The 21,968-nt window shown below is 40.5% G+C and overlaps 1 protein-coding gene across 2 annotated transcripts; it reads left to right on the top strand.

Annotated features, from left to right (window-relative positions):
- Positions 1-1,004: 1,004 nt before the first annotated feature.
- Positions 1,005-12,975, top strand: NUP50 (nucleoporin 50). 2 transcript variants are annotated; one of them, XM_065742400.1, is made up of 8 exons: positions 1,005-1,122; positions 3,685-3,763; positions 4,914-4,997; positions 6,982-7,174; positions 7,982-8,695; positions 9,639-9,717; positions 10,933-11,051; positions 12,595-12,975. In XM_065742400.1, the coding sequence occupies exons 2-8, from the start codon at positions 3,695-3,697 to the stop codon at positions 12,795-12,797; spliced, it is 1,461 nt and encodes a 486-aa protein (XP_065598472.1). In that variant the 5' UTR covers positions 1,005-1,122; positions 3,685-3,694; the 3' UTR covers positions 12,798-12,975. The 2 variants fall into 2 exon arrangements, with proteins under 2 accessions (XP_065598472.1, XP_065598471.1); XM_065742399.1 differs by having other exon boundaries at positions 1,005-1,239.
- The last annotated feature ends 8,993 nt before the right edge of the window (positions 12,976-21,968 follow it).

Here is a 21,968-nt window from a genome sequence, read left to right as displayed (position 1 = left end):
TAGTAAGGGCCCTGCATATTTTTAATGTTTATTTTATCAAACAGAAGCAAACTGCTGATGTTTTTTAAATTCTTTTCTAAAGACTCTATCTTCTGACTACCTCTGCAGCTGTGATGGGGCAAAGCAGTGTACACCTGAACTCTGGGGAAGGGTGTCCTTTTAAAGTCAAGGCACCACTATGCAGCAAACCACACTGTAGAACAGCATATTTAGAGCCCCAGAAGAGCAGGTAAAATGAGTTTTCCAAATTATCTCGCAGAAACAGAGCAAAATATTTTTCTTTCTTTTCATAAAGGACAGCATTAAGGTACAAAAGCACGCTGTTTCAAGGTTGAAACTTCAGTAACATGACTGCAGAGCAGCACTCTGCTTCAGATCTTAGGGTTCCAGATAGGATAAAACTCAGTGTTATCTATTGGGAGAGTTTTTGTCTTTTTTATTTTCTGCTGAATTGTGATATAATTACATTAATAGAATTCCATTGAATTTGTAATAGAAGAGCAGGCTCTGAGTGCTTTCAGGCTAAGTTACTCTTTTAAGGTTATACAGTCACCGTCTGCATTGCAAATTCGTTTGGAGACACTGTTGACAAGCTACAGGAGAGGCTGTTACTTCCCGCTGGATTTAATCCAATTACTGTCACCCCACGGGGAGAAAAGGCCACAAGTGAGGCAACAAGCGAGCTTTATAGGTCAAATCAAGCACACGGCCGGACAAACAAGTGCCGCTGCCCCAAACCGGACTTGAGTACAGCGAGTCGTGACTCAGCAGAACTGCACCCGGCACCGGGGACTGCAGGACACGTCCGGCCACGCGCGCTCTGGGCGCCATAAGGCAACGGCAGCGGGAATAACGTCCCTGTGTCACGTGACAGCGAATCTTGAACAAGCGGCACGAGACGCCAACCACGCGCCGAGGCGAGGCCGCCCATTGGGCCGCGGCGGTCACGTGCCTCCCTTTCAATCGGCCGTTGCATTGTTGCGCATGCGTGGTTGAGCGACCGCAGGGCCGGCGTCTGTGTGCTGGGGAACGTCTCACGGCGGCGCGAAATGGCGGCCTGACGCCGGGCTGCCGGACTGCGGGAAGAGGGAACGGGCGGTTGAGGTGCCCGGGCGTGGGATGGTGCGTGGGCTCCGCAGCCGGCGACCCGCGACGTGACTCTGCTTGCCAGCCGCAGCTTCTGGCCCCGCAGCGTAACGGCGAGCGACAGTTATCGGGCCGAGCCGCCGGGCCGCGAGGGTGAGTGGCAGCCCCCTCCCGTCCTCGGCCGCGGTCGCTGCTGGGCGCACGGCCCCGCTGTGACCTCCTGGCCCTGCGGCGTTTCGGCGCGGAGAGGCCGGGGCTTCGGGTGCTGCTGCCGGCGGGATGGAACCCGGGCGTGGCGGCTGCCGGCGGCCCTGCAGGCCTCGCCGCGTGGGAGCGAGCGGGTCGGGAACGCGGGCGGGAGAGGGGTGACCTGGTCGGATACGTCACCCCGATAGGATCGAAAAGCGGCTTGGTGTTGGCGGCGGGAGTGACGCTGGGCTGTTAAACAGAAGGAAGCTGTGTTGAAATGGTACGCTGTGTGAGGAAGAGACAAGCCTGGCTCAGCTGCATCGCGCCCTGTGACTTCCTGATGGAAGGCGGCAGCAGCTTCCTGCTTCAGAGCAGGGCTGAAAGCAGCTCCGTAATGCTGGTTGTGCATCCCCACGCTAGGTGGATTAAGGCTCCTGAGTGCTATTGAGACGTCGGTGCCTTCTGTCGCTGTAGGTTGTGACAGTGCAGATTTTTAACCCCTACTGTGGAAACTACGTAAGAAAAGTTCTCATGTTTAAGTAATGCCATAGGTACTAAGTAGGTTGCAGTAGCTCAACAAAACATCTGCGTTGTGCTTTTTAAATAAAAAACTGTTTCTCATAATCCTCCCATCTTGACCTGTATGGAACACTTGTGACAAAACTCCTGAAGGTTGTGCTGAACCTAAAAGATAACAGGGATTGTTCTGGATTGCTTCCCGTTTCACAGGTTAGAAATGCCTAGAATCCTCTTGCTGCTGTCCTCATATAGGTTAGATTCTCTTGTCAGCTCCTATTTTCAGAGCTGACCTAGAGAAATCATGTGAAGACAGGCAGACATAAAGAACCTGGAGCATGGGCCAATTGGTTTGCCAGTTTTTCCTTATAGTGGAGAACAGGCTTTCTGGTTAATATAGTGCTTGTAATGCTTCAGTGGCCGTCATTAAGACTGGTAACGTGATCTTCTGTGGAATCTGATGGAGTAACTGTAGGTTAGTCTCATGAACCTTTGAGCTGTGGCTGCTGCCAATGAGACGCAATCTTGCCTTCCTCTGGTGGCATGTGTTTATGTACCCTTGTGGGAAACTGCACTGGCGAGCCAAGTTTCAAATAAGTATTTTTATTTCTTTCATTACTTGAAGTTACCTCTTCTGCAGAGAATCACGTAGTGCATGGTAGGACCTCCTTTTATTTATTTATTTATTTTCAGCAGAGTGGTGCTTATGCCATTTTAAAGCGTTTACATAGAACGGTTTTTTGTTTGTGCTTTTAAAAGATCCTAATAACTTGTGAAATTCATGGCTTTCAGTCATGACCTCTGCAAGCCTGCTATGCGCTTGGATTTACTGTTATGCTTAAAAAATAGTGATAATAATAATTGGCTAAGCAAGATGTTTTGTAATCACACGTTATCATGTTTGGCTCTGAAATTCAACTATTTGTGGAGTTAGTTTTTTTCTGGACCAGTCTAAGAGGGCTTTTTGAGGAATTTTATTTCTTGCTTAACACTTGTATTGCTACGGAGCTACATATTTGAAAAGGTTTCATATATAATGCCAGATAAAATCATCATCAAAACTTCTTTCCATATCAAATTTGAATGTCATTACTTGCCAGATCTTTCAGATAAAATAACGTACCTAGGTTCATTCTTTGTTTTTTAACACAGCTGATGATTTTACAGAAATGGAAGCCCAAAGTTGCTTTTGCAGTTCACTAGCAAAATTACAGTTAGCTGCAGTTTAACAGTTAGTTAATAGTTTTAAAACCCCCTGATACGCTTTAGTATCCTTTGGAAGAAAAATCGTCTGATTTATTTGCAATAGAATTTTTCAGCATTCTCATTAGCAATCTGGTTCTTTGTAGGAGGGTATTGTTTTTGTCCTCTCCCAAAGTGGACTGGCTGTCCAGTTGCTTTAGTCTGTTGTTATCAGTGTTGATTTCAGGTGCTGTCAAGAAACTTTTCTCTTACAAGGCTGTTGGATTGATTAGGACACCTGGGTGTCCTGATGTGAGATGTAATCTTTTAACTAGATCCTTTTATGAGTTTCTGTTGTTGTTTTACAGCCCATCAGTGTAATTGGTGACAAGGTATGGAACACAGGACTGAAAGGAATGTTTCTAACCTGCTTCGCTGCTAAAGAACAATTACTCTGTGATTGGACTTCATGTTTCTATTGTTGCTTAAATTTAGTATCAAGTATGGCTAATAACCACGACCCCAGTTTCATATGCTGCACTGATTGTTGTTGCAACAGATGTTAAACACTTGCTTTTCAACTGCTGTTCCAATTCGGACTTACTTCCACATGAACTGTTTCCAATTACTTGTTCTGAATAAGTTGAAGATCTCTGCTGCTTAGAATTACTGGGCAATTGATTCTGTGCATTTCTGAACATTTTTCTACAGGTGTGGAAAAATGGCAAAGAGAATTGCAGAAAAGGAACTGACTGACAGAAACTGGGATCAAGAAGATGAAGCTGAAGAGGTAAAACTATACTAGATTCCTCACCCTTGCTCCCAGCAGATAGTCATTTACATGTACATTTTATTCATCTTGTGGGAAAAATCTACGGTAAAGTTTGTTGTAAGTGTAAAGATGATTTTGTAGAAATCAGGGCGTTGCTGTTTTGTTTTGTTTTTAAAGTTTGCACTATGTGCGGACCATGTGGCAAAGCAGCTTTTAACAGTCACCAGCTTAGAGGAAATGAACTTCACGTCTCTAAAGGAAAACCCAGGCTTGTTAGGATGTCTAATACTTTTGAACATTCAGGTGTATGGTGGGCATTTATGCAGTTCACAAGAAAATGGCTTTAATTTCTTGAAATAGTTGACTCTAAGCTTCATGGACATAATGCAGTCTAGATATTTTCTTCATATCTTTCCTGGCCTTTTATTTTTTTTTTTTAAGTAGGTCAGTAATAGTTACTCCAAACTAACATATTTCTGATATTGCTTATCAGAAACTCTCTACACAGCCACAGGACTTAAGTACTTAACAGTCAAATGGCATATTTAATTTGGTTGTAAAAAGAGACTTTTTTTGTTTAGTATCTTGTTTTTATTTAAGGCACATGTTTTTATCTCTAATCTGAGCTAGTTCCTGTGCTACTAGAAAAAATAAATGCTTAGGCTTATAGAATGTAAGAGAACTGACAGTACTTTTTCAGAAATCTGATATAAGAAAATTTAACCTCCTTATTTATTTTTGGGTAGTAATTAGTCATTAGCTACCTTCACTAATACTTAAACTTCTGCAAATTGTGGAATACTGATAGTGTATCTCAATATACCTTTTCCAAACTGAATATTGTTTGTAACAGTGGAACTGTTGTTTCAGCAGTTAGTTTCCTTGTATATGTTTAAAAAAAAAAAAAAGTAAAATTGGGATTGCAGTCTATGTAATGGGAAATGGAATGAAAAACAGAAAACAGAGCTGTGAAATATCAACTAATCATCCAGCCACCTGGCAAGCTAATAGTACTACTGTAATATTCCTTTTTTTTTCATCTCTTACTTGTTAGGAAGAATTGTTACAGTTGTGTTCAGAAACATATCTCAGGATTTCAGTTATCTCTTCAGACTTTGACAATGTGTATTCTGAGTTTTGCTAATAATTCCATAACTTTTTCTCAAAGGTGGGAACCTTCTCAGTGGCTAGCGAGGAAGTCCTGAAAAACAGAGCTATTAAAAAAGCAAAGCGTCAAAATGTTGGATCACAGGTAATGTAATCACTGAAGATTATTATTATAGTTTGAGTCAGTTGCAAAATATGACCTCTGTGTTCAAGACTTGACTTATTTAGGCTCGTAACAATACTATATAAAGATATCATTTAAAAAGTATACGCAATGAGCCAACTGTTCCACTTCTGATCCTGGCAGAGCTAGGAGCTTCAAAATGTAGCCTGGAAGCTTCTAGTTACTTATACTGAAGGGCTGGGGAATGTCCAAGGCCATAAAAGCCAAATTATTAAGTTGGTCTAAGAGTGAAAGAAATGTCTTCTGTTAAAAACAGAAGTACTTTTTCCCCTTGATGACCTTTACTGTGACATATTTTTTGCAATAACAAGTTGAATGCAGAAATGAAGTTGGCCTTTCTTACATGTTTAGATCCTATGAAAGCATTAACCAATGTAACCAAAGTTTAGTTTTTTTGGGAGTCTTCAACAGATGTGTTGTCGTACTTCTTTCTGTGAAACTTTCTTTCAAGATTGCATACCCTATGTTAGGAATTGGACAGTTTTTACCTACCATCTGCATTGCTTTTAGACAAGACAAGACTAGGCTTGGTTGTGAGCTACAGTGTTTTTTCTTACACTCTACTTTTCCTTTCTGTCCAAGCAATACAAATGTGGCAGCTGTCCCATCTCCCTTTTGCCTATGGTAGTTTTAGCCACAGATGTGGTAGAGGATGAAGTTACTTTAAGAACTCTGCTAGAAAGAGGATTTTAGTGGTATTAAAAAGAAAACAACAACAAAAAAATCCCAGAAAATAGCACCTTGGACAGGAAGGATTTAAGGGCACAATAAAACGGAAAGACAGAATTGGTTAAGAAGGGGAACCAGGTGATTGCAGAAGAAATGGTCATACAGCTGGGATTCACTTGTCAGGTACCAGAACTCGAAGAAGTATAATAGGCTAGACAAAGTCTATAAAAAGCAGAAGAGATGTCAGGATAGCCAAATCTACATAATAAACCTGTGGAACGTTCACAAAAAGATGAAGTTTAATGAAGTTCATAAATGGGACAAGCAGAAGCGAAGACTAAAGAGTCTGCAATTTAACAGGGTTGTCCAGAGAGAGGTAGGACTGATCAAAGAGGATAAAAATAGCTAGCTAAAAATGAGAAACAGGACTGAACTGGTAAAGTTGAAGCACAAGGGGAAACAGAACCTAGGCCTGCAGGGCCAGATAGTGAAAGTAAACCTAAAATTGCTGAGTTCTGCTATTTCTCAGTGACAAGAACAGATGAACCTCAGAAGACCTTCTCCTTTTCCACTGATGGCTTTCCAGAGACACTGAAAGAAGAGAAATTCTACTTTAGTAATAAGTGCTCATTACCTCAAAAGATACATAGTAGTTAAAAGTGGCAGTGCCTGTTTGGGTGTTAAATGTGCTATAAAACTGTCTTTTAAAAATATACAAGAAGCTACATCACAAAATACTATGGTAATAGTGTTCAGAACTGGGTGACATAAAGGTTGTGGAAAGCAAATGTGTTACGTTATAACACAGTTTGTCTTTCTTTGCTTTTCCCATCGGTCACGTTGGAATAATTTTGGTTAAGTCCCTTAGACATTACACAGGTAACTTCAAAGTATGCTGTTTTGACGAGTCTGAAGAGTGCTTGACTCTTAATTGTGAATGTTCCTGAAAATAAGTCTGCAGTTATATATTGTTTCATGATTATTTGAAGAAAAGAAGATGCTATGAATGTGTGAACAGGTAGACAGACACATCTATTGCTCTGAACAATTTCTAGGTATCCACTTCCTGTAAATAGTTTATTTTCATTCCAATCCTTTGAGTCTTTTAAAAATAGTAGTCATAGGGAAACTATTAATCCTGTTTACATAGCTGGCTTAGAGTAAGGGACGTAAGGCATGAAATGACTCACTGAAATTTAATATCCAGTGGCTTCAGAAACACTGAGATGCATATAACTGATTGCCTTTATTTTTCTTTTTTTTTTTTTTCCTCCAGCCTGAAAGTAGAGGAGCATTTAAAGGGTTTAAAGGCTTTGTATCGACATCTGGAAGAGAAGGAAGTGGCTTCAGTGGATTTGGTAATGGTGCAGGAATAAAGCCTTTAGAAGGCCTGTCTAATGGAAACAGCAATATCTTCAGTACTTCTTTCAGTGGTTTAAAGACAACGTCTGAAACAAAATCTGCATTTGGTAAGCTTTGGATAAGTATATATTCAAAATGTTCAGCCGTAAAGTTTGTAGAGTTAACTGAATAATGATGAACAAATTCTAATAACCCTGTAGTTCTGTTTCTTAAAGATTTTAGACTGGTAGAGGGATGTGTTATCAAATAAGTGCAGTTTTAAGAGGTAGAAACTGCAGTTGGATCTAATACTGGAGATAAAACTTTTTAGAGACAAAGGAATGGAAGACATTTGCCTACAGTCTGCTGAATAGTGTAAAAGATCTGATAAGGTGTTCCAGTTATCCAGTCATCCCAATTATCTGAACTTTCTTATTTAAAAAAAATATCACTAGTGGAAAATATCCTTTTAGTAGGACTGCCATCTTTTTAGGTTTGTTTAGTTTTGTTTTTTAAGGTCTTGTTTCTGTTTTATTTACTTTAAAAAAAAAAAAGTCTTAAGCTTTGTTTCTTGTACATGCAGTAAAACTGATCGTGATGTAAGAAATTTATCTCTTAAATTTATATCTATATTGTAAGATGCTAGATATTTTGGCACATCTAACTCTAGCCTTGTGCTTTGGTGTTTAGTCCCTTATCTTTACAAGCCTTACAAAGTACTTCTGTCAGTGTAGCAAGCTTAGATCTGTTTCATAGAATTGTTTACTCAGCCTGTGCTATCTGGCACCCGGTGTTGGGATGCAATGCACTGTACATAACTGAACAAGTAAGTGATTTGATACAGAAACATTGAAAGCATTAGCTTAAGATTTTATGAGAACTGTTTCTGTTCCTATTTTTAGAAAAGGTTCTAAACCATGTTTTCCTTTCAATAGGATCCCCCATGTCAAATGGTCCGACCACAGCCACAGTTACGGAGAAGGTGGCTGCAAGCCCAAAAGCTAATGGTGGCAGCCAGCCATCATCATCATCTGGCTGTGCTCAGAGTAAAGTCTCCAGCTCTAGTGTTTATCACAAACAGCTAGCAGCTTTAAACTGTTCTGTGCGTGACTGGATAGTTAAGCATGTAAACACCAACCCGCTATGTGATCTGACACCTATCTTTAGAGACTATGAGAAGTATTTAGCAACTATTGAACAGCAACATGGAAACAGTAGTGATAGTGGCTCTGAAAACGAAAGCAACAAGACACCTGGCACACAGTCCACTTCCACGTTTGGGAATTCAAAGCTGCAGCAAGGATCAACTTTTCTATTTAACAACAAAACTGAGGATGCTTCTGACAAAAAACCTGAAGTTGCGTCAGAAAAAGGAGGCCCATCGACAGGAGCTACGTCAACTGTCTCTTTTAATATCAGCAAGAGTGTTCACAGTTCGGCTTTGAGTTCCTTTGGTTCAGGAACACGTAGTTTCTCATTTTCTCCTGGGAATTCAGGTTTGTTTGGAAAAGATGCAAACCAGGCGACTGCGGTATCCACCAGTGTCACTGCGGTATCCACCAGTGTCACTGCGGTATCCACCAATGTCACTGCGGTATCCACCAATGCGTTGGAAGCTCAGACAGAAAGTGGGAACAGTGATGATAAAGGTAAACACTGTTTAAAAGTCTTTTCAACAGTAACCTGTGAGTGAATGTGACTTAAGAATACTGTGAAGATGAAGTAGCACTAAGTTGAGTGAGGTCACAGTTCTTGTCTTTGAAAGCTGCAGAATGATGCTACCAATGTGCAACTCTCAATATTGCATACTGCTTACGTAACACTGAAAATGTATGACTATCAAAACCTATATATATCTGTCAGGCTTGTTCTCTGTGAAGAGCTGAATACAAGACTGAAACCAGTGAAATTTAAAGTAACTGCTGTGTTCATCTTCGAGCCTGCAGGGCATCCTGTTGCTTTTCCCTTATTAAAAAATGCCTCAATAAAATACATAAGATAGCGAATGTTTTCATGCATCTTACTTGGCAAGACTGCAAGAGATAAAGCTGCTTGCTGTCAGGAAGTTTTTAGTTAAGTTGAATGTAGTTAGCTGATAGAAATGCTGTAGAAGCTGAAGGGACTGGAATGGCGTAATCCTGCCCCTCTCTTGCCTGTCATATCTGCAAGCTGAGCAGCCTTTCTTAGTACCAAATTAAACTTGCTCTCACATACTTATTACTGAAGGTTACTTTTTGAAATGTTAGAACCGTTTTTCCCCTGTGAAAAGGTTGTAACTTAGTTTGACTCATTAAGCTCTGCTTGCTGTGTTTTAATGTTTTTTGATTGGTTGTTAGGAGTTTGATATTTTCATCTCATTTAAATTGAAGGTGAGCATAGAGTTGCTTGAAGTGTGGCTGGAAAAAAAGACTTTCTGTAAGTGAAGCTGCCTAAGAGCCCACGCTGATTTAATTGAGGCAATCACTGACAGTCTATGCGTGTTTATATAGCTTACATAGTATGCATAAACTAGTTTTAACAGAAGCCAAAATACCTTCTAGATTAAATACTCATAACATTAACATGTGGGATGTATTGAAACTTCATTTAAAGGTGGAGAAGAGGAGGAAGAAGAGCCACTAAAAGTCATTGTTAACGAAATAAAAGAGGATGATGCTTTCTACTCAAAGAAGTAAGTGTCTTTACCTTAGAATAATGAATCATAACCTTGAAAATAAAATTCACATCTACATTCTGCAGTTAACCATAGCAGTATAAAAATTAATGATGTGTATGTTGACTTTCTAGCTTATAAGCTATGTAGAATGGAAAGTTCTGCCTGTAAAAACAACTACAAATACATGTAGGATATTTCTGATATTTTCATGTCTTGAACACAGCACTGATAGCTATTTGTGGTAAGGGTTATTCTTTGTAGGTTTACTGTTTGTTTTTATAGTGATTGAAGAAATTTCTGCCTTTGTAAGTTTGTAGGTTTTGTTTTAATAATTGTTGAATAATGCCTTATAATAATTACAACTGTTAATACTTAGTTATTCCGTAGATCTGAATACAAGTCACTGTATGTTGTTGTTTTTGTTTTTGTTTTTTTTCCCTGAAAGTAATGCTTGTCATTTCAGTACTGAAAGGAATAGCCTCCTTTTTCTGAACTGATACGTATCACTGTATTGCATTTTGGACTGCATTAAAAACAACGTAGTTTGAAAAAAAGAGGCAATTCTCCTGGTATGTCCACCATTGGTGCAGCCTCATGGAGAGTATTATGTGCAGATCTGGACTCACATCTTCGAGTGTGTCCAGAGGAGGGTACCAAAGCCAGTAAGAGGACAGGGGGGCATATCCTGTGTAGGAGAAGCTGAGTACCACTGGGCTGTCCTGGCTGGAGGAGAGGAGGCCAAGAGGTGATCTTATTGCTCTGCAGCTCCCCGAGGAGTGGAAGCAGAAAGAGGTGCTGGAATCTGCTCCTGTGAACTGATTGCAGGATGGGGATGGCACAGCTACACCATGGGATGGTCAGACTGGGCACTAGGAAAAAATTATGTACCATGAAGGTGGTCAGGTTTCTGGAACAGGCTTCTTAGCGACGTGGTTGATGCTTCATGTCTGTCAGTGTTCAAGAGGTGCTTGTATACCACCCTCAGTAATATCCTAAAACTTTTGATTAGCCCTGAAGCACTAAGGACTCAATAGTCCTTGAACGTCTCTTCCAACTGAGCTACTCTGTTAGAAAATGAAGATTCATTGCTCATAGCCCGGAGTGTTAACTGATTATTGTTAAACTGCTGGCTTACTGTAAGTCAGACATGTGGGCATAGATATGTGTCTGTGTTTGGGGGATACTGCTATTTAATCTCTGTACAAACTAGGTTTGCTTTCTTGTGCACAGATGTAAACTGTTCTACAAGAAGGATAATGAATTTAAAGAAAAAGGTGTAGGAACACTGCACTTAAAACCAGCAGGAAATGAGAAAACCCAACTCCTAGTCCGAGCAGATACCAGTTTAGGTAAGTAAATTTCTTTTAGTAGAAGGTCTTGATGTATGATTCTCTGCAAAGCATTAGGCTTTTGTTATATAGTATAACTGATTACTGATTTTTTTTTTTCTCTTGAATAATTTCAAGCAATTGGACACTTCTGAGCAATCATTCTGAAATAATACACATGAAGTAAAAGGCTGTGGCGTATGCTTGGGTACTTTTTTCCCTACTTTTGTTTTATGTTTGTTCCATCTCTGACTTGCTGAAGCTTGAAGCTGTGCAGCTTGGCTTTAGGACTCCACAGTTAAGTGTATTAGTATCAGAGAGGTGATGAATGTTGGTGAAGGTAATTTCTGCTATGATACAGGCCAGCTGTCACCTGTTTTGATATTGAACATTTTGATATTAAATATTGAGCTTTGTTACATCTTCACTACCTCATTTCAATGAATGTGAAATGGATTTCACGTTCACTTGGCAACTCCTGTAAAATACAATAAATTATGCTTATAAAAGATGTGAGAAGTTGAGCCACGCAGTGCCTGTAAGACCGCTGGTAAACCTTATCTCAGTTTCACTTTATTAGATGTTCTGGCAGGTCTGTAAAAAGCTCCCTCAGACCTGTTAGGTAAAGTTTTCAAATGTGTGGTGAGATTGGAACTCCTGTGTCAGTCCCTCCTAAATTGGTGACTTCTTTTGATGGAGACAGACATGGTTTGCCAGAAAAAAAAGGCAGTTCTCTTATGCTTGGTGACTCCAAGCACTGGTTTGTACAAGCAGCTACAGTCATAGTGATGCACGCTTTCCTTTTTGCTATCTTCACACAGTGCTATATTACTTTCCTTAAATCTCACTGTGTTTGAAAAACTGAACTGGAAAGGAAGGCGAAGACTGACTTTTCCCTAAATACTACTTCCGTGTTCTGAACTATTTACCAGGTTTATGAAACGTGTGCATCTTCTGTTGAAGCAGATTTGAGTTTGTTTGCAACTGTTTTAATAGACCACTAATACTGTGCATCTCAACCTCACTACAGAATTTAACAAGTTGACACAGATCCATTATCAGAAAGCAGCAGACTGCATCAGCTGTGGTATATGATTTGAGGATACAAAGTGTTTATTCTGTAATAGCTTGTCCATTTTCAGATTAATATGTCTGTATGAGTGTTAAAGCTAACATTTTGCTTTTGCTTATGAGCTGTGCTTCAGAATGAGTAACTTGCGTAAGCATAAAATAAGTAGTGAGTAATTCCTTATTTTCTAATTCTCCCTTGTTCCTCTTCCCCGCGTGCCTCTGCTGTCATTTGATGCTCCTCAGCTCCCTCCCTTTAAAGCAGGGGGACACAGTATTGTCAGAGATTCCTCCTTCCTACTGAGGAAGTAAATCAGGAACAGGGGCTATGAGCCAATGCTTAAAGAAGAATAAGAAAAGCATATTTGACGCTTTGGATGGAAGTGCCTTCCTTCCAAGCAGGCTTAAATCCCTATGTAATAAGTATACTAACATCCCCGTCATGAAAAAAGCTGGAGAATGGCTGACTTTCATTTTTTTCTCCCTTTGCGTGCAGGAAACATACTGTTGAATGTTCTGATCCCACCCAAGATGCCATGTACAAGAACGGGAAAAAACAACGTTCTTATAGTTTGCGTTCCTAACCCACCGACTGATGAGAGCAACCCCACTGTTCCTGTCACTATGCTAATAAGGGTGAAAACAAGCGAGGACGCAGACGAATTGCACAAAATCCTACTCGAGAAGAAGGAGGCTTAAGTGCGTTGCAGTCGGTGATTTGAGAAAGCGTTGCCAAACTGCTGCTGCTCTGTTTTTCTTCCATATCTTCACCTGAACACTTAACTCTTTGTTCTGATACTAAGAACTACTATAGAAATTCTGGAAATATCTGTGAGGAAAAGGTAAACTGGCTAATAAAAGTTTTAATAGAACACAAGTTTTAGACTGTGCTCCGTCATTTTCCAACGTCTAAATGCAGGACCTCTTCTGGATAAACCACGCTGATTTAAATTACAGCATGTTTTTAACTGAATGGACTGAAATCAGAGGGTAAAATACGGTACCAGAGACTCCTCACAGACTGCGGTGCAATGCAACAGCCTCCCATTTTGAGAGGATATTCAAATGTTGAAACTGTTTCTCTACTCAAGATTTCTATTTTTAATTGGTCTGTCATCCTGGTGAGACTAACTTTTCAAACTGTCAGTGCTGACGATGTACCTGAACGACGACGACGACGTATTATTGTACTGTGTTTTAACTCTTACAAACTTGTGTGATTCAGACTTGGAGACTGCATCTCCAGCTATTTAATACAAAGTTAGCTTGTATAGTCTTGTTGACAGTAGCATTTCTTAGAACTGTCAGTTCTGTTCTTACTGTAGCGACAAGCTAATGATGTGCAATAGAATTAAGCAGACAACTGGAAGACTGTTTATCTTGGACCACAACCACAGCTGGCATCTGCTGGCTTCTGACAAGTCAGAGGCTCGTGTGTACTCTTCCTAATCTGCTGGGTTAATGCAGCAGAGGCAGAGCAGTAAGCATCCTTGTCTTGCTAGTTGCTAGTACTTTACTGAAGATAGCTTCTTCACCAAGTTGAGGATTTTTATAAGTCCTTGTATTGCCTCTGGCCATTAGCAAGAATGCATGCACCATTGTATGTCAGTAAGTATCTTTCCCACGTGCTCAAACTACGGTGCATTGCTGCACTGCCTAAAGCAGTAGTTGACAGCTTCAGGAATAGCTTTCTATCACAACTGGGGAGCACTCAGTTCATCTGTAAGAGGTTTTCAGCAGAGTTGAAACAAGCCACGTGGCAGTGATTCACAGATCCGCAGAGCAGAACTTGGTTTTGTTCTCAGCTTCCATCAGACCCTTTTCAGTTATTTAATCCTTTTCTTTTTCAAATCTTGTCCTAGTTAGCTGCAACTTCCTAATAGGTACTTTTTCTGCTTCACTTCTATCTCTGAGAGCTATCAAAGAGCTGGACAGTAGTGTTTAATCTGAGCTGACCTCTGATTTGTTACAGTGACCAGCTCTGGGGATTTGGAAGAAACATGCCACCCTGCTTCTGGCTAATAAGGCACAGAGGGAAAAACCAAACGCTCACTAATGCAGCAGCATGATGTAATTCTCACAGGGGATGATACTAAATGTGTAACGGTGGCAACCTGCAGTGGGGAAAAAGCAGTAGTGCCATTTGAGTAGGTTTTTCTGCCTGCTCTCCACGAGTGAACAAACGGTTGCCTTCAGTCCTAGTTTACTGCACAGTTCAGGTTAAGGCCTTTTTTTTTCTCCCCTGTTTACTAAAAAGGAGGAAAACTATAGGATCTAATCCCTGTTAACCAAAGTTCAAAAACAAAGGCCTTCATTCACATTTCAGCTTCACTGAGATCACTGGAATTGCATTTTTAACTCTCAAGGGGAGCATGGGTACTGTTTCAAGTATTATTCAAAAAATGATATAAAGTTGTGCCTTTTTTTTTTCTTGCACCCAGCTTAGTCCTTAACTGTTAGAAGTAACTGAGGTTCCTTTCCTCGACTTTTTATTTTTCTAAAGTCTTGCTGATACCTACACTGGAGGCCAAAAGCTGAAGGCTGTTGTAACTATGAGTGGAAAAACAGAGCTACTGCCTGAAAGTTTACTATAGGCTCAGGTGTACTGCCCAAGGGCTACGGTTAATCTCACATTTGTCTTTTGATTGTAGCATCTTAAACCTGTCTCCACGCAGCAGTGCTCACAGGCTGGATGGCCGGGTGGGGCAGGCTCTCGTTAACGCATCTCACTTTAACAGTAGTTCAGTACGGATGGCTTCAGGGGTCTTATTATTCCCTGAAGCCCGTGGGTATACGACTTGGTGCATATCCGCCGAAGCGTGGACCAATGAAAGCAGTTAAGAGACAAACTGAACTTCCCAGGTCCCAGGTATCCTTCATGGCTCACCTCCACAGCGGGGCGCTCGCGGGGTTTTGCACACAGCTTTGGCCCAATCCTAAAACTGCATAGTGTGCATCTTCGTCGTGCTTTTGAGCGTGGCTGTTCTGAGGAACAGTATTTGTGGCAGCAAGCCGTACCTTCTGCTAGCTGTGGGGAAGGCTAACAGAGATGAAACGTGAGCAACGTACATTATTTATCAGTAAAGCCCAGGGAAAGGTGACAAATCTTGTGTTAATTACTATGCCACATATGTGTATAAACAGGGTTTTAAAAATGGGAATGTTGAAATTTGATATCGATATTGACCCTGGGATGATCTGGACTACAAAGCAGTATAAAGAAGCCAAACGTTTCACTCTGTTCAATTATAAAGCACAACCCTTCTCAGTATGGTTAGTAAAACAAATCCACCATGAAGCTTCAGTTTGTATTTAAAGATTAAAATCAATGGATATTTTTCAAAAGCCAGGGATTCTTACCTAGAAAAATAAGGACTATTAAAAGCCAAGTTAGCAGCGAGAACGGACATCAATGTATGCCTTCATAACTAAGTGTCCACACCAGGAAGGACTTGGATCAGAGCTGCAGTTCAGTGGTTCCTGTACTGTGGTTGATGACACATTTGACAGCCAGGTGTCAGGTGGCTGACATTAAAGATCCAAGCTTCCTGCCCTGATTTAACACCTAGACTGTTAAGGCTGTACAGAGGTGTTGGACTGTCTGATGGATGATGCAAGTTCTTCCTTTGGTTGCGACTCTGCCATTTCAGCAGCTTGAAAGCCTGTTCCCTTCCACCTTCCCCCCCCCAAAAAAAAAGAAGAAACCGAAGCTCTCAGCTTCTTTTAGCACTCAGAACCATCTCTAAGAGGGATTACTACAGTTGCTGGGAGTTTTCTTTTAAAATGCCAAATTGCTATTTGCAGGTCTTTTGTAATGCACTCAGATGATCTATTTGGGAACAGAACAGCATCTTCCTAGAAACTTTTTGCCGATGGACACGAAAACTCAAATGTGCAGTCTGAATGAAAGTGTTGCAGAATACGAACCAATTAAGAGGTGAGACTTCAGTAGCATGAACTCTAGTTCAGCTCCCGTTCCAGCACTGTAACACTTAAAATGTTCTTAAAGACTTACTTTCCGATGCCTTAACTTATTTGCATCTGCTAAAATTTTGTAGCTGGTGCCTGCGTGCAAAAATTTACTGTCATTTTATGCGGCATGAGTTAGCATAAATTCAATGAAAATGCTGAATGTGATGATCTCGCACTTGATTTCAAACCGCTCCGAGTTTGGTTTTTTTCGATAGATACTTAATTTTCACATGACTTGTAACGATGTTTTCATTAGTTCTAACGTGTTGAGGAAGTGTACAAAAACCCATGGAAAATGTGAATAAATGAATGAGAGACGTCTCCCGTGTGTATGGCTTTCTCTTGGACTGTGAGCACTAGGAATAGAAGGGATCTTACGTCCAGCTGCTTCACCAAAGGCTCAGTCAGCAAAACACTGTCCTGATGCAAGGTAAGGAAGAGCTAGAGTGGCCTTTTCCTTGACAGATTTAAGATGAAAAGTGGTCATCCCTGCCTGACAGCAGCTGCTATGTGACATTCTTAGGTCAAGCCTACAAGCTCTACCCAAAAACAAGGCCACAGTGATTCTTAGCTTCACTGTTCTGCAACAATATGCTAAACACCAAAATAAATAACTAATAAAAAAATCGCCTGTAAAGACAAGCAAAGTGCATACATCAACTTTCCAATGGACCGTGAACTGCTGAGACCATCATACAGCTGTGCTTTCCCACATTAGCTGCTGCTGTGCTGTTCAGCCCTACCTGTATTCTCTGCAGTTCTGGATCTGTCCATTCCCACACACAGGAGCTACTTCTTGTATGAGGATATAATTATCGGTCAGCAAACGCTACCTGGATTGTAATGCAGATAATGAAGTTCCTAACCCGGCACAGAATTTCATGCTCATTTGTACAAGTTACCCAATGTCAGTTTTGGACAAGTTCATAAAATATGGATAACTTCCTGCACTTTCCCTTCATCCTCCAACCCGAGGGGTTACCGAACATAATGCCGCAGTGTATCCACAGTGATAAAAAAAAACAACCAACCAACAAGACTCCACGAACTTCTAGATGAGTGAGAAAGAAAGCAAAAGTAGTGTAGTACTGGCTCAAGGCAAAAGGATTAGGTTTCTACTAGCATGTCTCTATTGGAAAGCGTGTAACATCAGAAAAAAAGTTGCACGGAAAATACAAAGAGTAAATGCTTCCACAGTGCAAATTAATCCATATGACAAAAACAGAAAATGAAAGATGGCAGTATCCTCCGGGTCTTCTAGAGAATTTGTGGCCAGAACTCTAATCAAACCAAAGATTTTAGGACTTGCAAACCAGCAAACAACAAGATAGTGAAGAAGAGAGCAACTCCTGAATATCCAGACTAAAAGCACTGCACTTCAACAACAGTCTGTATTATCAAAATCAGTTTCTTGCCCAGTCCAGCAGGGAAATACCTCTAAGGGCAGACTGGTCACAGCAACTGAGTCATACAGAACAGATCCATCCAAAATGCACGTTCAGTACAAATTAAAGGGTATGTGTATATTATGTGCTATAAAAACAAGTGAAGCTAACAAGTAAACTTTACCACAATAAAAACAATGCAACCCCAGGCAGATGATGGGTTCTCATCATTCTAGTGCTAAAGACAAACTGAAAGCCAAATTAAGAGCAACAGACAATAAAGCAGTTTTGACTAACACAGATGACACAACAGCTGAAACTGTAAGAGTTCAGACTCGCTTTGGCAAAACACTCGCTTCAAAGAATGGACACACGACCAAGTTTAGGCACAGAAGACAACAGACTTCCTGGGCTATTCAGTAGGTGGCAAGTGGATGGCAAACCTCTGCACTACTCCACAAGTTATGGTAGGTAGCTGCACAAACAGGAGTGGCACAAAAGAACCAACAGGAGGATGGTGACGCTACACAACATGAGAATACAGCTACAAGAAAATTACACTGTTTGACAGTCACTGATAGACCTTTCCAAGTTTCTGGCAGGCTTCTGCTGTGGTAACACGCTGTTCACTTTTCAAGGATAGAAGATACAAATCCTTCTATTAGCACCCAAACATCCTGAAGGTTAGTAAGCATTGTAATCAAAGTTACACCAGTTTTGAGGGAATTACAACTAGGAACATAACAGCCTTTACTGGGAGGTCACACAGAAACTGGTCATCTCTGGAATTCCAATCAGTACAGACTTTAAAGGTGCTGGAATTTGCCTGCTCAGGTAATTAATTCTGTGTAGAAGCTTCTGATTTCAGTTTGCTACCTTCTATCATAAATGATGTAACGTGACATAAGATTTTACATCATCCTCTTACCTGCAAATGCTAATTCTGTTGACAAACAATCCCACTGAAAACCTGCAGAGGGCCCCTCCACTGCGAAAAACGAACATCCAATACTGAAGAGAAAACCATAGGTCACATACCAAACACAACATCACTGTCAGTTTATGAAATAAAGTGTTTTCTTACCTTTAAAATGAAGTCAGAATGGTTGCTGAGAATTATCATCTATAGCTGGTATATAAGGAGAAGGTCAGCAGGTTAACTTAACAGGAAGTATGCAATTCAGAATTCCTCGTGTAGAACCAAGCTTGAGTAACAACTCTTCTTGTTCCTCAATGATCCATCATTTTCTTCCAAGCACAATTTAATGACACGCTTGCAGGGAAAAGCAGGGATGGCAGAGTGGGCTCCAGCAACCTCCTCATCCTCAAGGGCAAAGCAACGCACCCAGCTTTAGTGCAGGCATAAGGCACTCTATTTGTAGGCGGCATCAGGTTTTAATAGATATGAAAACCAATGCTTTCATCAAAGTTTGCATGAAATCATCAATGACACCACCTTAAACTAATAACTGGTGTTTGTGTTTTATTTTAACTATTCTTATGTAAAAGCCTTCCCCTCAAATCAGCCTTCTGTGAAACGTTGGTCACAAAATTCAGCTGGAGAGGGAAGACGTAGTGCCTTGCAATTCTTTAAACAAAAAAATGACTCAGTGTTGGTAAGTACACCTTAAGGTAGCATAAGCAAGTAAGAGCTAAAATGCCATCTCATTTTAACAATACAAATCCATACTGAAGTTCTTCCTAAATTTATCAGGAAGAAATCCCTGTACTAACCACCTTTCAATATTGCACTCTAGTCAAGCCTAAAAATTTATGGCTACCTAGCTTATTCTAAAAGAAAACACCTGTTTAGAAGGGCTGGTTTTCTGTTTGGTTTTGGTTTGTTGTTGGGTTTCTTTGTTTATTTTCTGTGGGTTATTTTCAGTAGGTTTTTGTTTGTTTCATTTTGCTTTTATTTTAAGTGTTGCCATCTAATGGAAAACTTAAACAGACGTTTTAAACAAAATCAGGAGCACAGTGACTTGAACTTTTTTTCCCTTCATACAGTGTGATCCAGCAAGCAGAGTCAAGTTAGGCTTTGGCCAAAGTAGAAAGAGAATGAAGAGTAAACAGGCTACCTTTGTCAAACAGAAGCTCATGAGAAATGCACATTACGAATGCCATGGAGTGCCACCAGTAAAGAATACAATCAAACTCAAAAACTAGCAGGCATGGTTGAGAGAAAACACTTAAAATTCACGGTCATTTAAGAGGTCTGTTTATTGGCTGCAGGGTCCAACACCTTCTTCGCTGCTGCCATATGCAAAATCAACTCTGTTTTTGGTGCACAAAGGTTCTCCTTGCACTTTTGTTTCAAGGGCTCAATACAGTACCAGCATGATTTCCAACCCAGCATTCTTTTAATCAACACTGATGATCGTGAGGCAAAAAACCAAACCATGCAACATGTGTTCAATAAAATTAAGCTGAGAGTATTTATATATATATATATATATACAGACAGAGAACGTTCAACATTGCAACCTTCTTGACCAAGCATCCAAACAGCTATGTTCTGCTGTCAAATACCGTTTCATAAAGTTTGGTGTAAAAGCTACTTATTTAACAACGCCTTTCACGGGATTCTACTGCATCTATTTTCGACACAGATGTTTTTTACACACCAACACCATACACTTTCAGTCATACCGCACAGAACAAGATAAGGCATTCACAGACATCCAACGGCTCTGATCATGAGATTTCCATTTTCCAGAGCTTTCAGCCATGACCTCTGAAGACCATGAGAACCTAACAGGAAGGGCGAGTCTGTAGGAGATGGGTAGATCTTCCAAGAATTATAAACCTATCGTTTCCTGATACTGCTACACACCACGCAGAATTTAAGAGTATTCTGTTCCTAAATAAAAACTCATTCTTAAATCTCACTGGGTAGCAACAGGACTTAGGCACTTTTTAAGATTTTACATCTTTAATAAGGGAAAGCTTTAGACTACAAAATACAGGGCAAGCAATCATTTGGGAAGTGAGGCATTCACGACTGGCAAGTAGCAGCTCAATAGTCTAAACATGTAGACTCTTTATGCAGACTCTGTGTCTACAGAGAACCTCAGTGACTAGCACGGGACTCTGCACATGAAGGTCTGCCAGAAGAAATCTGTCTGCCAAACCACTGACCCAGCTGTTCAATTAAAACACGGTAAAATAATACACTTCAGGCAAAACATTTTACTGTGGGGGGGGGGGGGGGGGAGGGGAACAACAAAAAAACTTGCAAACAACTCAATTTTCAGGAAAGCACACTGTGCCCAGAAATGCCCAAGTAACTTAGATTCATATCCCAACATGCTCAAGCCTCGTAAACAATGAAGGTAGAGAACAAAAAGGAGGAACGTGAACCCACACAAACTGGACTTGCCAGACAGCTGAAAGATCTGTTGAATTTTTAGAAATGGCTTCTTTTCAAAGGAGATTTGGAACCCATCCTGCACTGGCTGGCACTAAGAGAATGTGAATTTACATACACTGTGGTCTCTAAGGCAAAGCAATAATCTGCTAATATAAAATAAGTAATTTAAGAGCTTTCTTTATCAAAGGCTTTCTACATGCTAAATTTTTAAGAGTGAAAAATCCATGCAGGCTGAAAAAATGTACAGCCTTGTATACTGGCAGATGTCAAATGCAACATCAGCGAAGAGTTTTAGTGGTAAGCCTCAGGTCTCCAGGGGGAGGGAATGGGCAGAATGAGGGAAGCTACCTTGGTACTGAGGGATGGTGAGATTCTGTAAATAAATAAAATGATTCTGGCAAAGCAACACAAATTCGTGCTGCCTTCTCAGAGCTGTTTTTGAGCATCTACATAAATATCATGAAAACCACTGCACTCCAACAGTAAGGACATCAACAGCCATACATTGCTGCAGTCCTTACAGCATGCAGAACATTCCAGTTCATTCCTCAGCAATTTAAATTGGCCAACAGAGGCTCAGATCTATTGGTTTAGTGCTTCAGAGCATAGAATTTAACCATCATCCCCTCCCCCAAATTAAAAGGGTGAGAGGTTTCTATCTAACATTCCCTTTTATTTTTTGGCATTGTGCAATAGCAAGCTAAAGGCCCAGCTGTGTCACTCTGACCCAAAAAAAACTTGCATCATTTTCCCTGTCAAGTCTGTCTGTATGAGGACAATACGCTACAATTTTTAGGGCTTACTTAAAAGCAAAATAAAACACAGTCATTCTTCCTCTCTCCTCTGATAACAATGTAAGGAAGTTCACCACAAGTAAGAACTGTAAGTCAGTTGTTTATAGAGTGAATAGCTGAGAACTGGGTAAATGCAATTTGTTCTCAAAGTATCAGACATTCAAAAAGCTTTTTGATCACTGTTCTCCAGCAATATCCATCTGGGCACACCTGTAGCCCTTCAGTATACATAGAGCACATCAGCTAGCAGGTTAAAATACATCAATTTACTCTTCAATTGGACTTTTACGTTCAGCCCCTCAAAAAATAGACATCAGATTCATCCACGTAATGTAACAAAGCAGATGAT

Source organism: Cyrtonyx montezumae, unplaced genomic scaffold (genome assembly GCF_038088225.1).
Source record: "Cyrtonyx montezumae isolate F1298 unplaced genomic scaffold, pur_monq_1.0 scaffold_3, whole genome shotgun sequence".
Lineage (NCBI taxonomy): Eukaryota > Metazoa > Chordata > Aves > Galliformes > Odontophoridae > Cyrtonyx > Cyrtonyx montezumae.
Note: the sequence above shows the minus strand (reverse complement) of the source record. Positions and strands in the feature narration are given on the sequence as shown.